The sequence below is a fragment of the Scomber japonicus genome, chromosome 20 (assembly GCF_027409825.1).
Source record: "Scomber japonicus isolate fScoJap1 chromosome 20, fScoJap1.pri, whole genome shotgun sequence".
NCBI lineage: Eukaryota > Metazoa > Chordata > Actinopteri > Scombriformes > Scombridae > Scomber > Scomber japonicus.
Window position 1 is genome coordinate 15,056,815 of NC_070597.1, and position 21,624 is coordinate 15,078,438.

The 21,624-nt window shown below is 40.1% G+C and overlaps 1 protein-coding gene across 1 annotated transcript in view; it reads left to right on the forward strand.

Moving 5' to 3' along the window:
* The window catches only part of svild (supervillin d), a 42,619-nt gene extending 21,273 nt beyond the window's left edge, over positions 1-21,346 (forward strand). The window contains exons 5-29 of the mRNA XM_053341760.1: positions 2,122-2,219; positions 3,364-3,469; positions 4,736-5,190; positions 5,497-5,632; positions 11,474-11,621; positions 11,768-11,851; positions 12,140-12,226; positions 12,506-12,689; positions 12,935-13,107; positions 14,762-14,923; positions 15,200-15,336; positions 15,448-15,595; positions 15,785-15,930; positions 16,114-16,289; positions 16,564-16,699; positions 16,829-17,129; positions 17,373-17,527; positions 17,658-17,757; positions 17,868-18,075; positions 18,167-18,300; positions 18,447-18,602; positions 19,087-19,230; positions 19,460-19,572; positions 20,042-20,194; positions 20,607-21,346. Of these exons, the coding sequence (XP_053197735.1) occupies positions 2,122-2,219; positions 3,364-3,469; positions 4,736-5,190; positions 5,497-5,632; positions 11,474-11,621; positions 11,768-11,851; positions 12,140-12,226; positions 12,506-12,689; positions 12,935-13,107; positions 14,762-14,923; positions 15,200-15,336; positions 15,448-15,595; positions 15,785-15,930; positions 16,114-16,289; positions 16,564-16,699; positions 16,829-17,129; positions 17,373-17,527; positions 17,658-17,757; positions 17,868-18,075; positions 18,167-18,300; positions 18,447-18,602; positions 19,087-19,230; positions 19,460-19,572; positions 20,042-20,194; positions 20,607-20,693 (3,927 nt within the window). The 3' untranslated portion in view covers positions 20,694-21,346. The remainder of the gene's footprint in view (positions 1-2,121; positions 2,220-3,363; positions 3,470-4,735; positions 5,191-5,496; positions 5,633-11,473; positions 11,622-11,767; positions 11,852-12,139; positions 12,227-12,505; positions 12,690-12,934; positions 13,108-14,761; positions 14,924-15,199; positions 15,337-15,447; positions 15,596-15,784; positions 15,931-16,113; positions 16,290-16,563; positions 16,700-16,828; positions 17,130-17,372; positions 17,528-17,657; positions 17,758-17,867; positions 18,076-18,166; positions 18,301-18,446; positions 18,603-19,086; positions 19,231-19,459; positions 19,573-20,041; positions 20,195-20,606) is intronic.
* Positions 21,347-21,624: the final 278 nt, after the last annotated feature.

A 21,624-nucleotide genomic window follows, 5' to 3' on the forward strand; every position in this document is an offset into this window, starting at 1 on the left:
AATGGTTAAAATGCTTTTTACACCTTTTTTTAGAAATACATTGATGACCTATTTAATGTGTTTAGAAGAAAATGTCTGAATTCACTTTACACAGTCTTTAATGTTTCAAGCACATGTGAGGCCCAGTTTGTCTTCTCTATCTATAGAAAACACTTATCACAGACTTGCTCCTACCTCCAAGCTTCCTTTTTTTTTTACCCAAATTTAAATTTCATAGCTCCAAAAACTGCCAATGTAACAGTGCGCAGTAAATCAAGTCCAAAGCTTTAAAACATTAATTTAAAACCAATGAATGATGTCACATGTGGTATGTCTACTTTTCTGCAGTCCTTGGTAATTCTTTTCATTTTCCTCACTGATTTACTCATGACCTTTTCCAGTGCATCTGGTGTATGCTTTAACCCCCATTTTTGGAAGATTGCTCCATTAATAACAAATTAAGCTGTTCCATAAAGCGCTGAGCTGTCCTGCACCTGGATGCGCACTGTGGCCAAAGTCATGACTTCACGCACGCAGTCCATGGAGGTCTTAAGGCATTGATGGGAGGAAGAGTATGGAGGGCTAGAGGATGCACTCAGGAACAAAACCTTGTCCCCAATTCTAATGGGAGATATAGACATGTACTTAAAAATGAATGAGTATCAGGCTTTCCCAGGCTGCTTAGATTTCAGAAGTGGTTAGGTTTCATGATATTAGATGTAAATAGCTGTTCTAACTTGGCCTTCACAGACCAGGAGCAGTGCCAAGCTTGGCCAAGTGAACCCAGATGGCAGCATAAACCTGCTGGGAAAGTGGACTCCCATGAAGAGGCTATCTTACAATCACTTTACGCTCTTCTTTTTTTCTTCTCCTTTCTCCTTCTTTCTCCAACCAGATCTGTTATTTTAAGGTTCACTTCAAAGTCATCAGCAGTGACAAATACCCCTTCACTGTTTTCTCTTTTTCCTTATCACTCTTTTCTCCTCCACAGTCACTGTTGAAAGCCAGTGAGTCAGTGTCTCCAGCAGGAGAGACAGAAGTAGTGAGGCTGCGACAGTATGTCTGCTTTCTAACACAAATGGAGACTATAAAATGTGAACATGGAGACTCCTGAAGGAAGATACAGCTCATTTATAATTTGAATTTCCTGACTCAATTTCTTGGGTTCATAAAAACTTGTTTTGCAGAAGGCGTTGCATTCATGTTGGGTGGAAAATAAGTTTCCTTTTTACAATCTGTCAGCCTCGATTAGTTTGGAAGAAGCCCCTAATTCTTTAAGCATCTGTATGTCGTTTTGTGAAAAAAAGATCACTGTATTTGTGTTGCTTTCCTTGCAGCTGGAGAATCCACTTCCCCTCACCAGGTCACCCCAGGGCCTCGGTACTATTTACTGACATACAGCTGTGTGGACCACACTGTATGCAGGTTGGACAAAGTCTGACTGATAGACCATTTAGAATAGAAAGACAGTTTAAGTGAGATGCTTACATCTCCTATTTCATTGAGACTTCTGAATGAAAGGTCATTTTCTCGGTTTCTGCATATCTTATCTTAAAACAAAACTTTCTCCATTTCAGTGGGACAGCAAATGTATATTTTGACAGTGTTTATTTGCATGTATCACTCAGAGTTTTAATTATAAACAGCCTGATCAAGGATGTTGTAACGTAACAACCCTACAATGTCAACTGTATCTATCCCCACAGGTCTTAAAATGGGTTGTGAGTCGGATAGATAGTGGACCTATTGAAGCAATATTTAACCAATGGGAAACATTTTTAAAACTCCAATAGCTCCCTTGAGGGGACTTTGCTTTAATATGGAAAATACAGCACTGGCGCTACTCATCTCTCCCCATTTTAGATTTAACTGTATGTCCTCAGGCTGGATAGATTTCTCATACTTGCTCATTTTTCACACAATCACTTAAATAGTATGGCACTGACCTCTGAGCAGTTCTACCCAGCATTAGAGGAGTTAACTGCCTTGCTCAAATGGAGGGGCGGTGCCTCATCCATTTATTCACTTCACTTACCCAGTTTTTTTTTTTTTTTTTACGGTTCACAAAGGACTTCCGCAGCCTTTTTTCCAAACCTCCAGATCCTAACACTCAGACCACTGTCATCTCTTTGCTACCTGTAGGATGTGGAGGAAACAGAGGATGGAAGCAGCAGTCAAGGTGCCAACAACAAACAAAACTGCCAGCTAATCAGCAGTGACGAAGAGGAATCCTCTACCAGGTGGGCAGATTCATACTTTTTTTTTATGCCATCATGGTCGGACCATTCTGCTAAATCAAGTGCACTTACTGTAAAATGTTCCAGTGTAGACTTCTCCAATGAAGGACATTGAGGGAGCTGTTTGAGTAATGGATTTTTTATGGGCTGCTGTACTTGATGTATGATGTACACAAACGGTTAGACCAAACCGATCCACCTTGAAACTGAGCAGAGTGAATGGAGCACAGCAGTAATTACAGGCCAATTGAAAAGCGGTCTGATGACGTAAAGAGGAGCTATAGAGATAAACCAGATAAACCTGCAGTGCTTGCCTCTAATACCAAACACTGTCTTTTAAACATACACACATGCACACGCAGAAGCACACAAACACTCAGGGCTATGCGGTAGCCATGGTGATCCAAACCAGATTGAAGTTAATAGCTGCAGCAGTGAGAGCCAGACTGTATTTAGCACTGAGACCACTGGAGTAAAGAATCTGGACTGAGTTGGTGTGTTTGTGTGTGTTTGTGTGTGTTTGTGTGTGTGTGTGTGTGTGTGTGTGTGTGTGACAGGTTAGATGTAATTTATTTCATCCCTGTCCCTTTTTATCCACATGGACTCCAATAATCCATAAAATGTCCATATAAATAAATTTCTATTTTGAAGAACTTAACTTCAGAGAAAATTGCAAAAGAAATTGCTCAGATGACAACAGACATTCTAAAAGCAAATGTGAAATGTTTCCAAGATGATGGTGAAGTGAATATTGTTTCCTTTCAAAGCTCAGAAACACTCAGTGATCAAATGGGAAGATTATGAGCTTGTGGAATTATTTATCCTGCCAAGTTTTAATGTGGCCTTTACTCTCGACGATATAGTGTCTTCATTACTATGCTGGTCTGGTACCTACATTAATTATAAAGCACCAAATCAACAACTGTGTATTGATTCTGGCAACACCTTTGGTGCTAAAAAGATATAAACCAAAACAAACACCTAATTATATCCCTAACCCATGAGAATACATCCATAAGAGAAGACAGATGTTGTTACATGTCTTTATTCTCCATTATGTGAAGACTTTATTGTTTATCGATGAAAGGTGTTAACAGATGCAATTCTTTCTTGTCTTTCTTTGTCCTTTGTTTTGCTGATATTTCAGGCTTCCTAAAACTTGTATAAGCAAGGAAATGGAAGAGAAAGAGGCCACAGATGAGTATTCATGGAAGGAGCAGCCTGAATATGATACCACAGTGGAAGAAAAAAAGGTCAGTATTACAGCATATTTCCATTTTGCATGACAGCTTACGAATTGTAAGGATTTCATACTGCGAGTACGGAGGGTATCTCCAAAAAAATGTCACATGGTTTTCAAAAGTCAATAGCTCAAATATAAAATTGTGATTGTGTTTGGAAAGATCATATTCTCGACCATGGTTGTTTGGCAATTCGGAAACATTTTACCAGATGTGAGCCAATTCCAAAACTCTTACTCACCTGAACTTTGGCTCCATTCTCCTAAGGGTCTGGTTTGGTTTAGTTTTTTTTTTAGATTGTAATTTATGTCACTGATGAGAGCTGTGACACGCACGTTCTTAAACTGCAGCACTGATTGTCATCACAACATACCATGTGTCATATCACATTCTTAACTCTCAGTTTAACCAAGAGCCTGAACACTCTTATGTTATTATGTAATCCAGATGTAAAGAAAGCATGCACACATACGGTTTTCCATATGCCAATGCCGACACACATGATTCACTCTGGTGTTTCTCATTTAGTCCTACCACCTCATCATTGCTCTTTCACACCCAGCTGGCCTCAGTATCTCATTTTTCCTTCATCTCCTCTTAAATCAGCACTCCCTCATAACCTTTGACCTGCCAGTAAGTCTGCTGTTGTTCCAGCTGCTGTTGTATCATCTAAGCATTAGCACATTTAACACACACGATGCACAGGTCATATGGGTGTGTTTTTTAAAATGTATTTTGAGATTTTAATTCATTTAAAATGCATGATCTCATCCTCAAAATGGTTAAAAGTTTATGGTATCTTTGACCACAATAGGCTTTTTTTTTCTTACAATAGCAACAGTACGAGAGGCAGCATATGTTTCTTGTTAACATCATTTTTTTTTTCTTTCTGAAAAGCACAATAAACACATGTAATGTCCCAAACAAGTCTTGCAGATTTATTGACAAAGAACAAATCCTTCAGTCTTTGCTGACACACTGTTTGCTTCTCTTTGTTCCACCCACCTACTTTTGGACTTTAACTCGATTCCTTCTTCTAATCACCATTGTTTCCCTTTACTCAAGCTCTACTTTACTTATCTGCACTTTTATGTCCCTTTTACTCACTCATCCTGCTTAGCCGTCCTTTTCTTGATAACAGCTGTAGGTCACAAATCAGAGCTGGTAGTAGTGGTGCTGAAATGTATTCACTGTTATTGTGGAAACTGTAAATGAGTTGAAATTAGTCATCTTTTCCAGATAAATATAATTCTCTACACCTCTTGCTCTCCCTCTCAGCCTGCCTCACTGCAGCGCCAGGACTCTGGGCCTCCAAGCATCAAGGGAATCCTAAAGAAAAGCCGCTCCACCAGTGTGGAATCAGACCACAGCGAGGCCTCAACGCCTGAGAGCGCGCCAGCCCGACAAAGCAGCGTCACCCTCAGCCATGCTGAGAGCGAGGAAGAAATGGATGAAGAGGAGCAGGAGGAGCAGGAGGAGCAGGAGGAGTTAGAGGAAGAGTTCAGCGGGGAAAATGACAAAGAGGATGAGTCATTCACTGACGATATCACAGACGGAGGGAACTTCAGCATGGACAGACAACAGAGGGAGGGCAGCAGCAGTGGGGGGAGTTTTGAGGAGATGCGGAGTTTCTCGCCTGATGAGAGCCTGGAGAAGACCTCCATAGTATCTGAGGATGTTGAGGACCTGGACAGCAGTTTGGATGGAAGCCAGGGTTCCTCTCTCAAACAGAGGTCATTGGATGTTCACAAAACGCATGCATAAAAATGAACAACTAATTATAACTAATTAAGACCATAAGTCTGTCTACACAAAGAAAAAGGAATTAAAAACAAATATTACATTAAAGTGTTCCATTATTTTAGTACAATATACATGATATATGATAATACAATTACTGTAACAAATATTACCATGAATTTATGACCAATCTGATTACATAATAGCTAAATACAAGAGAATCCATCATTCAAACAAACTTTGGCTCTTTTATGACTTACATTGAGGCTTTCCATAATACATATGTCTTATCTTTCTAGTCTTGCAGCGTTCAATAGCGGAGAAAGTGAAAAGAAAGATGGACTGAAAAGATCCAAAATACTCGGGGTGACCCCGACAAGGCTGGCTGATCGCTTCAACCAGCTTCAAGACTCTGAAAATGCCTGGAGGAAAAAGGTGAGGCCTTTGTAATTGCTGGACACACTTCCTGTGTTTTGTGGGGTCAAGTAGATACTTTATTGTACTGTTAGGATTAATAACAGGTCAACAAGACTTCCTTTAACAAAAAGGAGTGCGTTGCTTTTCAAGTGATAATTATCAGTATTTTGGAGCTGGGTTAACTAGAGGTAATAAGCCCACGTTGCTGTACGTTTAGGCTTCCCCTCAGCTTTGTGTGCAGAGAAAGAAAGATTTGGCTGTGGACACATTTCTTCCTCTGCTGAATCAGCTTATTTCCCTGAGCTGCGGCCAAGAGGGTGTGAGGTTAGGAGGGTTTGGGGGCGCAGCAGATTTTGGAGTGATGATGCCAGAGATCCAGGGCTTAGCTAGCCTCCCAAATAGAAAAAGAAGCACGCCCCCCCAAACCACCCCCACCCCCTCCTTCCCCTTGTAAAAATAAAACCCTATACTATGACTAAACACCTGCAAACCTTCCAAGCTAATGCCTACCTCCCTTTTGTTGAATTTTGCACTCTCCTCTCCTCAAAGTTGGGAAAAAAGCCTCCATCCATAAGCAAGCTTTTGTATTCTTTATCAAGAATACAAAAGCTTGCTTATGGAATGCAAATGAACATCCAGGTCATAGTCAGAGCTTTACACAGGTAAGCGTGGAGGGTTTAGGAGACACATGCTTAGGCAACTGACTTATTTTTACATGGCCTACTTTGTGGGGATAGAAGTGCCTGCAGGTTGCTACATGCTCTTCTTCTCTACAAAAAAGACCACCCCTGAGGAGTATTCAAGTGGAAAAATAACACTAGACCATATAATAACCATTATATGGACAGTGAAAGTAAAGAATGGTACTATTGCAGTGCAAAAACCCTATGTGTGGAACATGGACATTTCCAAAACAGTCAAATGATCACTACGATTGAAATGATGTCATGTTTATTTATACGGGTCATCTCTTGGCTTGATGTCTGTCAAGATCAGTAATCCTCTTGGGGGATTTCTGGTTTGGGCTCATCCTTCATCCAAAGATGAGCTAACCGTAGAATAAATCCACTCGTAGTCTGGAAAAAGCCACTTTATAACTACATACAGACAGCCAAAAATTTCAGCAAATCCCCAGTCAACTAAATACTGAAGTGTGATGTAATTTTATATTTGTATGGTCCGTTCTCATTATAATAAATCAACACAAAGTCCACGAAAATTTTGTGAAATTCCATTAATGGCACAGAAACTGCATCTTCAACACTTGCATGCATGAAAGAGGGCCAAACTAGTGTCCAGGAAGTCTGCGGATTTCTTCCTTTTTAATTCTATGTGAGGTTATTGCTTGTGAATAGGTCTAGAACCAGCTGTGCATTCTGGCTACTACTGTACTGTAGAGCTCTGCAGAACTAACTTACATCAGAGCTGCACATAATACATGGTTCGGCTAAATGATTGGATTTGATGCCATGGCGGTGTCAGCTTTGGGGCATTTCCTTGTATGTGACTATTCTTGGTCCATTTCACTTTGTCTCTTCAGAAAAGGCCATTGGTTTTTATGTTAAGGTATGTCATTTTATCTCACACTGCCAAGGCAGAGCAGATGTTGTTGCTCTTTGGTTGATCTGTGGGAGACCAGGGAATGAAACATGCATGGTACTCACCATGGTCATCTCCAACTAGCTCCAGATGTTTCCTGTTACGCCTGCTAAGCCGTTCTGTTCACCACTGTTATGTTGTAAAATGAGGCCATGTTGTAAATTTTATTTAAATGGAGTCTGCTGTGTTTTAATGATTGTTAATCATAAATTCTGTTGACTGTTGGCAACGTGTCACCCGTTAGTGATTAAAAGCTGTTTTTGTTAATCATTTTCACATCATATTAAGGTACACATTTTAAAGAGTGTAGATATCTACACATAAAGATATCGGCTAAAGGAAGTCTTACAGTAATACAGTTTTTGTTTAGTTTTTTTAAATGTCTGGGTTTCGTTTTCCAGTGATGACTCAGTGACCAGTCTGACTCGTCTTCAACAGTCAAAACACCGACTGTGCAGCTCCCCCACAGATCCATCAGACCATTAAGACTAATGTTTGTTTGGCATTATTGTCCCTGGTGTGTTGATTCCCAGCAAGTCTATTTGAGATAATCAGCTAAAGATGAGCCGATAGTCTCGAATACATCATGAGTGTGTTAAATGGGCTCTTTAAATAGGCCATTTAAAAAGACAACTGGTTGCATCGTTTGGGGGGGAAAGTAATGTAGTGAAAGGAGTCGAAGTTTTGAGAGAAAATCCACCAATAAGGCTAGACGTTTTAACTCGATTTCAAGTAAATGGTGAAGCTTGTTTTATACGCTCCATAAATTGAAATAATTCATACTGTATGTGCACCAAATTCTGTTAATGGTGTTTGCTCTCTCCCCACACGCTGTTTATATACAGTGTATTTCCCCTTTCCTTTCTCTCCCATCCTCCCAAACTCTGTGTCATGCTTTAAATAAACCTGTTTTCTTCTGTGGTAATGCTACAACCTGCTCACCCCAGCTGTTGCTTTCTAACGTTGCCCTGCTACATGTACGCTCTTTTTCCTCTGTTCTTCTCTGTTAATGTACTTTCTTCTGCTCCTTCCTTCCTACTTCTCCTCCTCCTTTGTTTAGCCTTATTTCCAGTTACCCCTGTTTTCACCTTCCAGACTCTACTCCTTTCTTTGACTTTGACACCTGCCTGTCAACCTTTCCCAGTCTCTTCAGGTGAGTGTGGGTGTACATACATGTGTACTGTATGTATGTATGTATGTATGTATGTATGTATGTATGTATGTATGTATGCATGCGTCTGTTTGCATGGACTTAATTGTTTAATTTTTTTTTTTTTTTGCCCATATTTCTGTAGCTGTGCTCAGTCTGGACAATCTTTTATACTCTCTCAGGATTACCACTGAGAAATCAGAGCTGTCAACACACTACATGAATGTGGTTTACTGACCCTCAGTTGGTAGATATCTGTGTCAGTGGTTTGGCTGAGGGTGCCGCTCTCACCGTACAGTAAGGCAGGGCTGAGAAAAATGGTTTCCTGTGGGGGTTTGAGTTCCAGGCCCTTTTCCTCTCCTCCCCTCTCTCTGGGGTCCTGTCAGGCCAAGGTATTTCCCCTCTCTGATTGACTCCAGAGATGGGCTGCTAGCTGGAGGGGGTTGTGTTAGTCTGTAAGTGTGTGACAGTGATTCAGGACCATGTGATATGACAGGTATACAACTGTACAAGTATTATGATTTTACTTGGAAGCTGTTGTGTACAAGCAATTAGGAAGGGTGCATTTGACTATCAAGAGCTAAAGGGTGCAATAAACAGGATTTACAGTACAAAGGCACGGTTTATTGTGCTGAGAACACTCACGTACTACCTTCAAAATATTAACAGTGTGTGCAGAAAGCTCTCTGTATGTCAGTAGATGTATTACACTTGTGTTATGAAATCAGTAAGGGTTCACTTTGATGTTCAGACCCAGTGTGTTGTCCCAGAGTGTATGCCAGTATGATTAAATGTATGTCTTTGAACTTTTGTCTCATGTCAGGCTAATATTTGACCACCACATGCAATGTGTTTGACATTATAGTTAAAAAAAAAAAAAAATCTGTTACTGCTTGTGTCTTTGCCGTCTGTGTGTATGTAGTTTGAGAAGGAAAAGGAGAGTGTGGAAGTGATTTTCAGTGTGTTGAGTAGAAGATTGTTGTTTTTCCATTCATTCATTATTATATATATTTAGCTGACTGTATAGCAGGGCACATTTTCCAAAACTGGTTAGTGAGCACAGATTGAGTGTCTTGCTCAGTGACAGTTTAACAGTAAATACAGTGTCAGAAACAAGGACTGAAAGATTAAACTTTTGACCTTCCATTCACACAAAGTATCTGCAGCTAAGGTTTTGTTTCTGTTTCTCCAGTCAAGTCTTGGTTCAGAGCTACATCATTTCAGTTTCATTCATTTTGTACGTTATTTGAGCTGTTAAAAATATGGTGGTGTTTTTTCTTTTAGTTGATCGAAATAATCAATAATAATATGTCTAACTGATTAATCATTCAGTAAGAATACCAAACATACTGTGTGATACTACTTTCCATGTGTTTTCTAAGGAAAGATGTGTATGTTTGTTAGACCATATGAGTAACACTGAATGAAAACAGAAACTTTGTTTACAAAAAAGTCCACAGGGTACCTTTTTAATGTTAGTCATAAAATCTAGAGAATGGTAGCAGTAAACATGGAAACAATCAAAGATTCAAATTAGCCTATTAGCAGCTGAAGATGGTTTGTCCAAAGTTTGCACACAATGCACAGGTTTAGCATAAAAATGGGGACTAATGATATCACACTTACCCATAATCTACACCAATTAGAAGCTTGGCACACCCTGGACAGGTCACTGGTCTATTATAGAATATCATTGCACATGTACAATTCATATTTTAGCAATGTTGAAACATTAGATGTTTGCATTTCACAAAACAGTTGAGTCATATTTGTTTTGTTCCTGTTATTGTATCAACTCATCCATTTAATGTCGTAATTGGAGTATAGACTGCTGATTCTGCAAGGAAACGTCCTTTTCTAACGCCACATTGACATCAGGCCAGCTGAAGTTCACTTTAGCTAAAGCTGCTGACATCTGTGAATGTTTAAGTCGGTTCTTCAGAGAGTACAGTAAAGATGATGCTGTGAATATTGGCCATGACAGTAACACAGACCATCATTCATCCACAAAGAAAATTTCTCCATAACTGTAACAAGATATTTGGTTTGAGGAATGCCAATCATTTGTTTGTCATTTACTCTCATCTCCTGTGGTATTGATCACCCTCTTGTTGCTCTCATTTGAATAAATACTACACATGCAGAACAGACCCAAATACACCCCAAGAATTTAAAACATATACACATAAATATATACAAGTGCCATGTGCCTTTTTTTTTTCTTTCAATAACATGTGCTTCATCTGTTTTTCTACTTGAAATGTATTTTTCATGTTTCCCCTGAGCTGGGAAAGTGCAGTCGTAGTGCAGGGATAGGTCTGCTTTTGCAAGACTAAGCTGCGTGTGTGAAGTCACCACTCATGGTACATTACACGCAATGAATTGCTTCTTATTAGAGAGGGAATTAGGGGTCGCAGCCAGTAAAAACTCAGTCAGGGCGATAAAACGCTTCAGATATTTAGGAGGGGAATATCATTAATTACGGTAACACAGCTCCTGGAGTCCAGTGGGACCAGTGGGGGCCCAGTAAACTCCAGTAATTCATTTTTAATGGTGGAGTTCAGGTGCAAAAATGGCAGTCGGAGTAAATCACATAAAGAAAGCTCTACTGAATAATTGCTGATGGATGGCCATGTTATATAAACAATGATTTTAATGTTTTCCTATCAAGACTCAACATTCTTCATATTTTTTGCTTTATGAACTCTTTTTTAATAACAATAAAAACTGCTTTTAAAGTATTTGGTATTGGGGAAAAGCCATACACCCACGCTCAGACTTTGGCAGTGATAGATTATTATCTTCTAGAAATAATAGTCATGGGATCTTTCAGGATTATCTGTGAAATTAATTTCTATGTGTGGTTGTTTCACTATCTTCCTTTACCATCACCAGTAGCCTCTCTTATCTTCATGCAACCTTCCCTGCTGTCTTCATGTTTTCTTATTTTGTCTCCGTAACCATGTGTTCCTGTGTGAAGCATTATGGACATGAGAGTGAGAACTGCATTCCTTAACAAGAATAAAGCCATACTAGCACCTCCGTGGGATGGTACTGTACTTTAAGCATGACTACCCTAAAGTTGAATTGTGTTTTGAATATTCCAACAGAAATCCAATGTCGATGTGGAGCCCAAGATGTCGCTGGCAGATAGAATGAAGATCCTCAAGGAGAAGGAGGAGCAATGGAAGAACAGAGGCAAAGGAGCCGCCAACGACTCTGTCCAGTTCACAGTAGCTGGACGCATGGCCAAGAGGGGTAAATTACTGCCTCACATTAGATCTCCCATACACAGGCAATCAGCTTGTAGTGATCACAAAACACATGGGATATACTGCATGTTGAATACTACATGAACTCTGAAGCTCAGATCCCAAAACAGTTCTCCTGTTGTTTTCCACCAGGTCTTGTGACAGATACAGGAAAGGAAGAGTCACCTCTTACCTTTCTCAAGAAGTCTAATGCCACACCTGTGAAACCGCACGAAGGTAACAGACATTACCCTATAACCTATAATCAGTGTACAAGTCATTCACTTAATTAATAAACAGATCAACAAGATACATCTGTAGCCTGAAATAAACCTCCAAGAGTGTTAAGATATTGTGAATATTTAAAGTATATGAATTAATTTTTTTAACTTTCTTATGTTCACTTGTGCCACTAATTTGAAATGATAATCAGTCATTTAAATTTCAATTTAACAAAAATTTAAAATGAATCATGAATCATATGTAACGTAATAAAATGATTTCTGTTTTGTTTCTGCCGGACAGAAATCTCCAGTAGAACTGATGTTAAGGTGGAAGGAGACAAACGACTCGACAAGCTTGAGTCCTTTCTAGACAAGCTTCACAATAAAGGTACAATCCCCCTATTTGTTATTGTTTTCCACATAATATTGTATGTAATTACTCATAGTTATTAAAGGCCTACTGTGTATGTATGTATGTATTTGTGTATGTATACTAACTACAGAGAGGAGCAATGAAGATAGAATATCCAACACATTGTCTATATGTAGTATGACCTAAATCAATTTGTCATGTCCTTGTCCTGTTCACCAAAATCACATTTCAGAAAAAAAACATCAATCGCAAGAAATTTTTGATTTAATCCTTCCTGTTTCCTGTCATGGTCAGGTGTGAGCAAAAGCAAAACATCCACCATCGAGGTGACAGCAGAGACGGAGAAAGAAGTGATGACCCTGGATGATGATGAGACATTTGGCAGCTTCTACAAATCAGCCTCACCCTTGATACTGCAGGACTCCAGTGTGGTTTTGACTGAGGAGGACCTGAGCCAGATCCAGGCCAATACACCAAAGTTAGTTCATAATAATATTGAATGAGATTTTTTTTTTTTTTAATTTCATCTAATTGACAGAAATGTACAGTTTATGGATCTTTTGCCATCATTAATGTCCTAAAACGCTCCCTAAAAGTTTTTGTTGGATATTTACAATACAACATTAATGTGTTATAATCTCTAAAAATGTCTCCACTCTATTTTCTACTTCTTGTGTTGTTTGGATGAATAAATATCTCTGTTTTGTGTTTATTTTTGTCCAGGCTCACCTCATCTGTAGCAGAGCACAAGCGTGCTGTGCGACCAGCCAGAAGGAATCAAGGCTCCAGGAACCCTCTGCGAGCTTTGGCTGCCCGCAATGATATTCGCCAGGTCTACACCGAACAGAGGCTTAACGTCGCCACAGTGGAGACCAAGAGGATCCAAGTGGAGAGAAGTAGGATTACTCAAAATTTACCTACTGTAGCACTGCTAAGATTCTTACCCTAACTACACTTTACAGTTTTGGCCCGGGATTTCCAGCAGGTCAGTCAGCGGCACGGAACGGCTGTGCCACGGTTTTACTCCGTTCTCTGCCAGGCGTCAACTCACACCGGGCACGTTACGGCAGCAGAGCGAAGCTCTGGGAGAGAAATCTGCCTTTTAAAATGAAGTTGCATTTTTAATACAGTAATTACAGCAGCCCAATAAAATCAAAACGAGTGCCTTTAGTCTAGCGTAATTACTGTAGTAGCAGCATGAATAGCAGTAAACAGTCCGATTGTGTTAACTTGCTCAAATTTAGTTGATTTGGTAATTTTCTTTGATTTTTGTGCTTATGCCATGTGTCAGTAGGCTACGTAGCTAGATGGTGTCTTTATTTGTCTGTTTTATTTGTGTTTGTTGCTGAAATACAATCGGGAGGCTTCACGGGTTGTTTTATTTTGAAAGACGGAAGTTTTATCTTATTTATTTATACACATTGTGTTGCATGAACCTCTCAATGGTTCCTGAACATTGTATTTTTCTCCACTGGTGTCTGAAACCCATGAAAAAATCAAAAAAACACCCCATATTGCATATTCATTATGGCAAACATACTAAATGGACAGTGCATATTATCTTGCACACTTGAAAGACGTAAGCCTCAGTGCGCCACGTTAATAGATCAACTTGCAAAGTTTTTTGCGGGTGAGGTCAAGTTCTCAAGTTTGCACACATTTTTACACACGCAAAACTTTATTAATCAGGCCTTCAGTGTTTATGGAGTACTGTTGTTTTTATATGGAATATCCTGATATTATAGTTCCTTGTTTGTAGGGGATGCCTAAAATAATACAAAATGTAAAACAACTTTAATTGCCATCAGATTCAGAGTTGGACAATTTGTTTACACACATTCTATTAATTTAATAAAAGCTGCGTTTAGTCATCAGTTTTTTTTCCCTACCCCAACCTTGTTTTGGAAACCGCTTACTTTAGTGTATTTTAGTGATGCCAGATCCTGCCTTCTGCCTTTTGTGATTTATAGAGGCTACCTGGTCAGTGTCAATATTTGTCTCATTTTGATTAAAATTGTTTTAAATACATTGACATATATTATGTGTCAGAATTCTAGATTCCTAGTTACGTGTTAATGTGGCCAAGAAAAGCAGTGCCAAAATCATCTTTTCCCTTTGTGATTGTAGAAACGGGTTTAGCGTTTACATGACCATTTAAGAAATTGAATTACTACAGCTGCCTGTAACTCAATTACTTGAGTGAACACACCACAAACATGAAAGTTGAAGTCTTCTCCGGAGTGAAGCTGCTCTGAAAGTACTCATGTTTTAGCTACCAGATATTCATACATTTTCTTATTGCTGCCTTTGTATTTTCTAAAGTTCCTCTGTATTAATACTTTTCACAGACTAGTCCGACCTCAGTGACCTTTTTACTGGTTTAACAAGAGGAAGCGGTTATACATGGGCTGTACAGTATAGATCACTTAAAAGAAGACCTCTCTATACTCATCATCTATACTAAACACAAACAGTAATGATTAGTCATTCAAAATGTACACTGTATAAGTTGATTATTGTCACTGACCATCCTTTCATCCTTCCATCCAGTGGCAAAACACTCAAAACACAACCTGGCCGATGTAGCCTTGGCAGGCCTCGCCAGCAAAGAGAACTTCCGTAAGGTCAGCCTGCGCAGTGTGAAATCCACCGATGTTGTGACCAACAACAGTGCAGTGCCTTTCCACAAGCTTATGCTTATTCGCATCAAAGGTCAGAAACTCCAGAGGATGTACTGTGTTTGTTGTCTATAAATATTTGTTGAATGCACATGTAGTAACAAATATAGTCATCTCTCACCCACAGCTGTTTATAATGAAGAGCAAATAGTCTGAAGTGACTGCTTAAAATGTGTGTTTTGAATCATATCACTGTTTTGTTGAAATCTGGTTGCAAAGAAGCATATGCTGCATTTTCTTAGAATGGGTTGAATTCTTTGCTCTTAGTCAATGTGTCTAACCCTGTGTCTGTGTGTCTGTGTGTCTGTAGGTCGGAGGCACATCCAGGTGCGCTTGGTGGAGCCTACAGCCCACTCTCTAAACAGCGGTGACTGCTTCCTTCTCATTACACCAAAGCAGTGTTTCATGTGGAGCGGCGAGTTTGCCAACGTCATTGAGAAAGCGAAGGTACACAGGATAAAAGGCTTCTGAACCAGATTGTATATGAGTGTTTAGACAGGAACTCGTACTTTATGATAAACTTTCCACATGATCATGACATGCGCTTTGTGTGGCTAGGCATCAGAGATGGCAGCGTTTGTTCAGGCCAAGAGGGACTTGGGCTGTAAAGCCCCTCAAGTGACTGTGCTGGAGGAAGGCATCAACACTGAGAACAGATGGGCCAAAGAGTTCTGGACTCTCCTGGGAGGAAAGACCCAGTATAGAGGTACATGGACACATTTAACAGAAAGTATCACCAATACACAACGTTTCATCTCAGCTTCTATTGACTCTAATCAATAAGCAGGTATCCCTTGTTTTCACTATGGATGCTTTCTGGCTCTCCCAACCCCCCTTTTGCCACCCTGCACATATGTTCATCCTGCTCTTTATGTTGTTTGTGTCTGTGTGTTAGGGGCAGGAGAGCCAGAGGAGGATGAGCTCTATGAGAGTGGGATAGTAGACTCTAATGGAGTGTACAGACTCGAAGGAGAAAAACTGGTGCCTCATGAAGATGCCTGGGCATCCATCCCGAGTGTCACTCTGCTCAACTCTAAAGAGGTAACAAAGCTATTGGATTAGTGACTATACCGATGTGTTACATTAATTGCATAGAAACAAAGAAATATTGTTGTGACCAAACATATGCTGTTTCTATTGTTTTGAATATTGTTGTAGTAACACCCTCTTTTTCCCATCCTCTCTCCTTCTTCCTCCTTCTGCTAATACCCCATCCCACACAAGGTATTAGTGTTTGACTTTGGCAGTGAAGTGTATGTATGGCATGGGAAAGACGTGCCCTTGGGTGACAGAAAAGTAGCCGTCAAACTGGGCAAGCAGCTCTACAGTGGCAGCTATGACTACACGAACTGCAGAGTCAACCCTTTAGACGCCTCCTGCACAAACAAGGATGTGCCTCAGTGAGTGTGACATGCGAATCCCCCCACCTTCAAAGCTGAAGTGCACTTAGAGTATGTTTTATTTAATGTTAGTGAGTGCCTGCTTTGCACCTGACAAATGCAGTTTTGTTTCATTTTAAAGTGGGCATAAATTAACAGCAAAGATTGTTACATTATTGGTTGTGTTATTGTAGCCCCTAGTGGTTTGATCTTGCCATTACAGGTCACATAACAAGCTGCACAGAAGAGACTTTTTAAATGACTGTGTGTGCGTGTGTGTGTCTGTGATGTCTAGGCAAGGGGAGGGCCGTCCAAGCTGGTCTCTGTTTGGCCGGCTGTCAGAGCACAATGAGACGTCCCTGTTCAGAGAGAAGTTCCTGGACTGGGCAGAGAGGAAAAAGGAAGAAGCAGCCCAAGTCGAGGAAATCAAGGTAGACAATGGTGGAAATTTCTATATTCTGCTCGGTTGCAGGAAGACAGCTCGAGCTCATGTTCTATGATTTATCGTCAGCAGGAAATCTGAAAAGTTGAAAATGATCTTGCTTTCTCTGTCTGCTCAGAGCCCAGTCCACTCCAGTGTACGCTCCCCACTTGACTTGGAACTGCAGCCATGCGATGCCAAAGCCCTGCTGGATAACGAGCTGGAGCCTGTGAAGTCCGTTCTGGAGGGGGTGGACGTCGAGCGGGGTCATGGTCTGGTGCGGACAGAGGACAGAAGGCAGGCAGAGTTGACCACAGTAGCAGTAGATGCCTGGCACATCAAAGAGCACGGTGAGGAGGAACTGCCGAAAGAGAGCCTGGGCCAATTACACGAGGGTGACGCCTACATTATCCGCTGGAAGTACTCCATCACCACACTTGGTGAGTCATACATTTGGCTCAGCTTAATGCCTAAACAATAAACCTGTGAACTTGTGAAATGGGAGGTTTTAATATGATGAAAATATTGCAGTACATTGGCAGCAAAAGATCTTTTTAAAAAGCTGCTGAAAAATATTTGTATCACCAAAAAAGTGAGAAAAGGTGTAGATAACTGTGGTTGGCATGGTGTGAAGACCTTCTTTCATCCACTAACTACACTATGATTGTTTGCTGTTCTGTCAGTGGGGAAGCGGCAGAAACCTGGGGAGCTGAGTGCCGGTGCTCCTGGAAGGGAGAGGACTGCTTGTTTTTTCTGGCAGGGCCGCCACTCCAGTATCAGCGAGAAAGGAACTTCGGCTCTAATGACAGTGGAGCTGGGCAACTTCAGGGGCTCACAGGTCAGTATCAGTTTATCACATACAACATAGTCCATAAATTGTTGCTTTTAATGTAAATGATCCAGATTAGCATACTAAATTATCTTTTTTTTTTTTTAAATATTCTTTATTTATCTGCTTGTCTATCCAGATGTTGGTGAGTCAGGGGAAAGAACCTCCCTGCTTCCTCCAGCTCTTCCAGGGTGGTTTAATCATTCACAAGGGCAGTCGAGAGGACAGTGTCAAGAACGGTAATAAAGTATATTTATAGTCTCTTGTTCGTGTCCAAACAGACACACTGAATTATTCCAGTGATACTCTGACATTAACACTTCTTACCATGCCTCGGTTCCTTCTCCAGAGAGCTGGAAGTTGTTTTGTGTACGTGGTGAAGCAGAGGTGGAGGCCTTGCTGGTGGAGGTGGACTGCCAACGTGCCAGCCTGCGCTCTCGTGCCAGCCTGGTGCTGCTTAACACTCAGACAGGTCGTCTCTACTTGTGGCATGGCTGTAAAGCACATATCAGCGCCAGGCAAGTGGCCAAAAGGGCTGTGGACAAACTAAGCCAGAGGTAAGATGTGCAGATGGATAAGTGGATGTCTACTAGATGATCATATGTACTGTGGTGGACTGACAATATTCTGTATGTTTGTATCTTCAAGGTGTCCCTCAGAGTTGGGTCTGAGCAGCTCCAGCAGTGTGAAAGTTGAGGAGATTGATGAAGGAGCTGAACCTGCAGAGTTCTTGGAGGCTCTGGGTCAGCAAGACAAGAAGGCCTACGACTGTATGCTGCAAGGTCTGTCCTGACATCCACATGCTGCTTAAAACCACTCAGAAACTTCTAGTACTTTTCACTCCCTAACTCTACTAAACAACACACGATCAGCAAAAAGACCGAGAAAGATCATTAATATCTGCTTCTGATTTGTGTGTTGTTTCCAGATCCAGGGAAGTACAACTACACTCCGCGGCTGTTCCGGCTCAGTGCCAGCTCCGGAGTCTTTGAAGGGGAGGAGCAGCTGTATCCTGCCAGGGTGATAGAGGGAGTCATGGCGATGCCCTTCCTCCAGGAGAACCTGTACTCTGTACCGCAGCCAGGTACAGAACCAGACTCTTTGGTCTTCGTCTGATGTTGCCTGAGAAGTTAAACATTCTCCTTCTTTCAGGAGTAGATGGATGTTTAACTGTCTCAAATATGTTATTCTAGAATAAGGTTAAAGAGCAAATTTTAGTAAAAACCTTGAAGACATACATGACTGAATTTATTTACCAAGAATTGGACTATTTATTTGCAAGGTCAGATTGTCACAGTCTGTACTGTAAATCTTGCTATCCCATATTTGGAAGCTTTTGCCCTCTTATGAGGCATTCATCAAAATAATTAGTACATTTTAGGGATTAATCATCATGGGAAAATACAGCAGATGATCTGTTTCTCATCTAGGACACACAAAGATGCAAAAGTTTCAAAAAACATTCAGTAACACGTAACATTCACCCATTTGAATCTTAGCACTGATGAAAACCTCTTTGTCTATGCTCTTTATCATTTCGTCTGATTCTACTGTCATTACTTCACCAGCCTTGTTTCTGCTGGATAACCGTATGGAGGTGTACCTGTGGCAGGGCTGGCAGCCTGAAGACACGCAGTCTACCGGCTCAGCAAAGATGCGCTGGGACAACGAGAGGAAATGTGCCATGGAGACTGTGATGCAGTACTGCAAAGGTCAGAGCTCACTGCCAAGCACTTAAAACAGTCTGTGAAGTGTCCAGGCATTGTCCTTTTAATATTTCTCTAAAGGTGCCAATAGGTGTCAAAAGACATTTGTTCATGTGCTCTTAATAAAAACATTAATTGATCTTGTTTTTATTTCATCAGTATTTTGAGAATACTGAAGGTTTCTGAATGTGGAAATAAACTCAAACGCATTTCTTTCCTGTCATCTGATTTATAGAAAAGAACCCTCGGCGCCCCCCTCAGGCCTACCTGGTCCTAGCAGGCTGTGAGCCGCTCACCTTTACCAACATCTTCCCATACTGGGAGAAGGATGCCAGTGTGGCTTCAAAGGTGGGAAAAATGTCACTTTTTTCTACTGTGACATTTCTGTGAAAAGTCTGTGTTGGGGTTGAGAGAGCTGCCAGAGTGGGACAGGAGAAAGCTGCGTTTCATGTTGTTGACACTAGAAAGAATCCATATGGTCGCACTGAACAAGATCTGTGCTGATAAAGTGATATAATGATGATGATGATAATAATTATAATAATATAAATTATTAACTTCACATGTGTCTATTGAAACCTGGAATGCAGAATTTTATGTTAAGTTGGAGTTGTGCAGATTGTGTCCAGTGTCATTTCAGCCTTTCATCAGCCCAGTGTTGTATATTATTTCCTACAGCTATTATTGCACATCTGCACGTATTTTAATCTTATTTAAATTTATTGAATTGTATAATTCTGGCTTAGAAGAATTGAGATATATCTACAGTATTTCAGTTTGCATTTGTTTATCTAATGTAAGTCATATGTTCATGCAGGCCGAGGGCTCCAAGAAGGTGATCTTAGTGAAGGAGGCGCTGTCTAAGCTCAGTAAACTGCAGTATTCCATCGAGGAGCTCACCAAGACACCGCTGCCTGAGGGAGTGGATCCTCTACGCCTGGAGGATTATCTCTCTGATGAAGACTTCAAGGTAGGGAAAAGAAAGGATCATAAGACCAATTTTAGTACTAAATGAAAGTTAAAATTACTTATTTGCAATTCGTTTCATGCAGTGTGTACAAAAGAAAGCAAACAAAATGACACACAAATCATATCCACAAAGCTGTTCATAAATCTTAAAAAATAAATAAATAAAATCCCAAAAGGAAAAAATAAATCACATGAAATTAGTTGTGTGCTTATTGAAGTTGATTAGACAGTCATACATGCTTATATTATGCACAGGGCCAAATATTCCATATATAGTAAAAGTTGCACAAACATCTGTGAGTGACACAGAAACACGATTTGTTACGACAGCCCTCTGCACACCGAGAACAACATGTTGTGTCATGTCACCTCTTGTGTTACATTTATTGTCCTCTCCCGTTACTGTTTTGCAGAAACTTTTTGAGATGAGTCGGGTGGAGTTCAAAGCCCTGCCAAACTGGAAACAGAAGAATCGGAAGAAAAGCAAGGGCCTGTTTTAAAACTCATCTCTTTGTGTGCAGATCTGCCTGTTTTTTTTTTGTTTTGTTTTGTTGTTGTTGTTCTCAGCCTTTCATACTTTTTTGTATTCCAGGAAAAAAAAATAAAAAAATCATGTCCTCATTTTGTAAAGGATCAAAATACAATGTAAAATTCTGTTCAAATGTTGAATCTATTTTTAATAACAATGCCATTTTTAATGTTTCACTGTGTCATTGGATTATTTTCGCCTTTAACTATTATGTGCAATCTTTTGATGGCGAGATATTTTCCTTATATGGTTAAAATAGTTACCCTCACATTATAAATATGTAATATACTATAAATGAATTTTTTTTATGTTTACTCCAGACTGTCGATTTTTGTGCGAGAATATGTTTGTATAAAAATTGGTGTGGTTTAAAACTGAGGGAGTTATTGATCGATTTTTTTTCACATTTTATGCAAAAACCAGCTCTGTAATGAGATTCAACTGTTCAGCAAAGATGTCTTGACTGACAAAAAAAAAGCGAAACCAATCAAATTTCAGAGAACAATCCAAGTAATTTGTGGTTGTTTGATGGTGTCAAAGCAAGATTGTGTACTAGACATCTTCTGCTGTTATAATTGTGGCAGCAAACATATTCAGTTTTTATCTTTTTTTATTGTAACAGAGTGTGTGTGTGTGTGTGTGTGTGTGTGTGTGTGTGTGAGAGAGACAAGTGAACTCCAAAATCCCAAAGATTTCCTCAACAATAATGCCATGCCAGTTATGAAGAGCAGAAACTGGACAAACGTGAAAAATATACTTTGAAATGACATGGATAAAACATACAAAACTGATGCCTCATGTTTTTTCAGTTCCAAATTTGGTACTGAATACTTCCTGGATCTCATAAATAACTCACTGCTGGTAGCCCTCTGGTTAACTGGTTGTTTGGGACCAAATCAAAT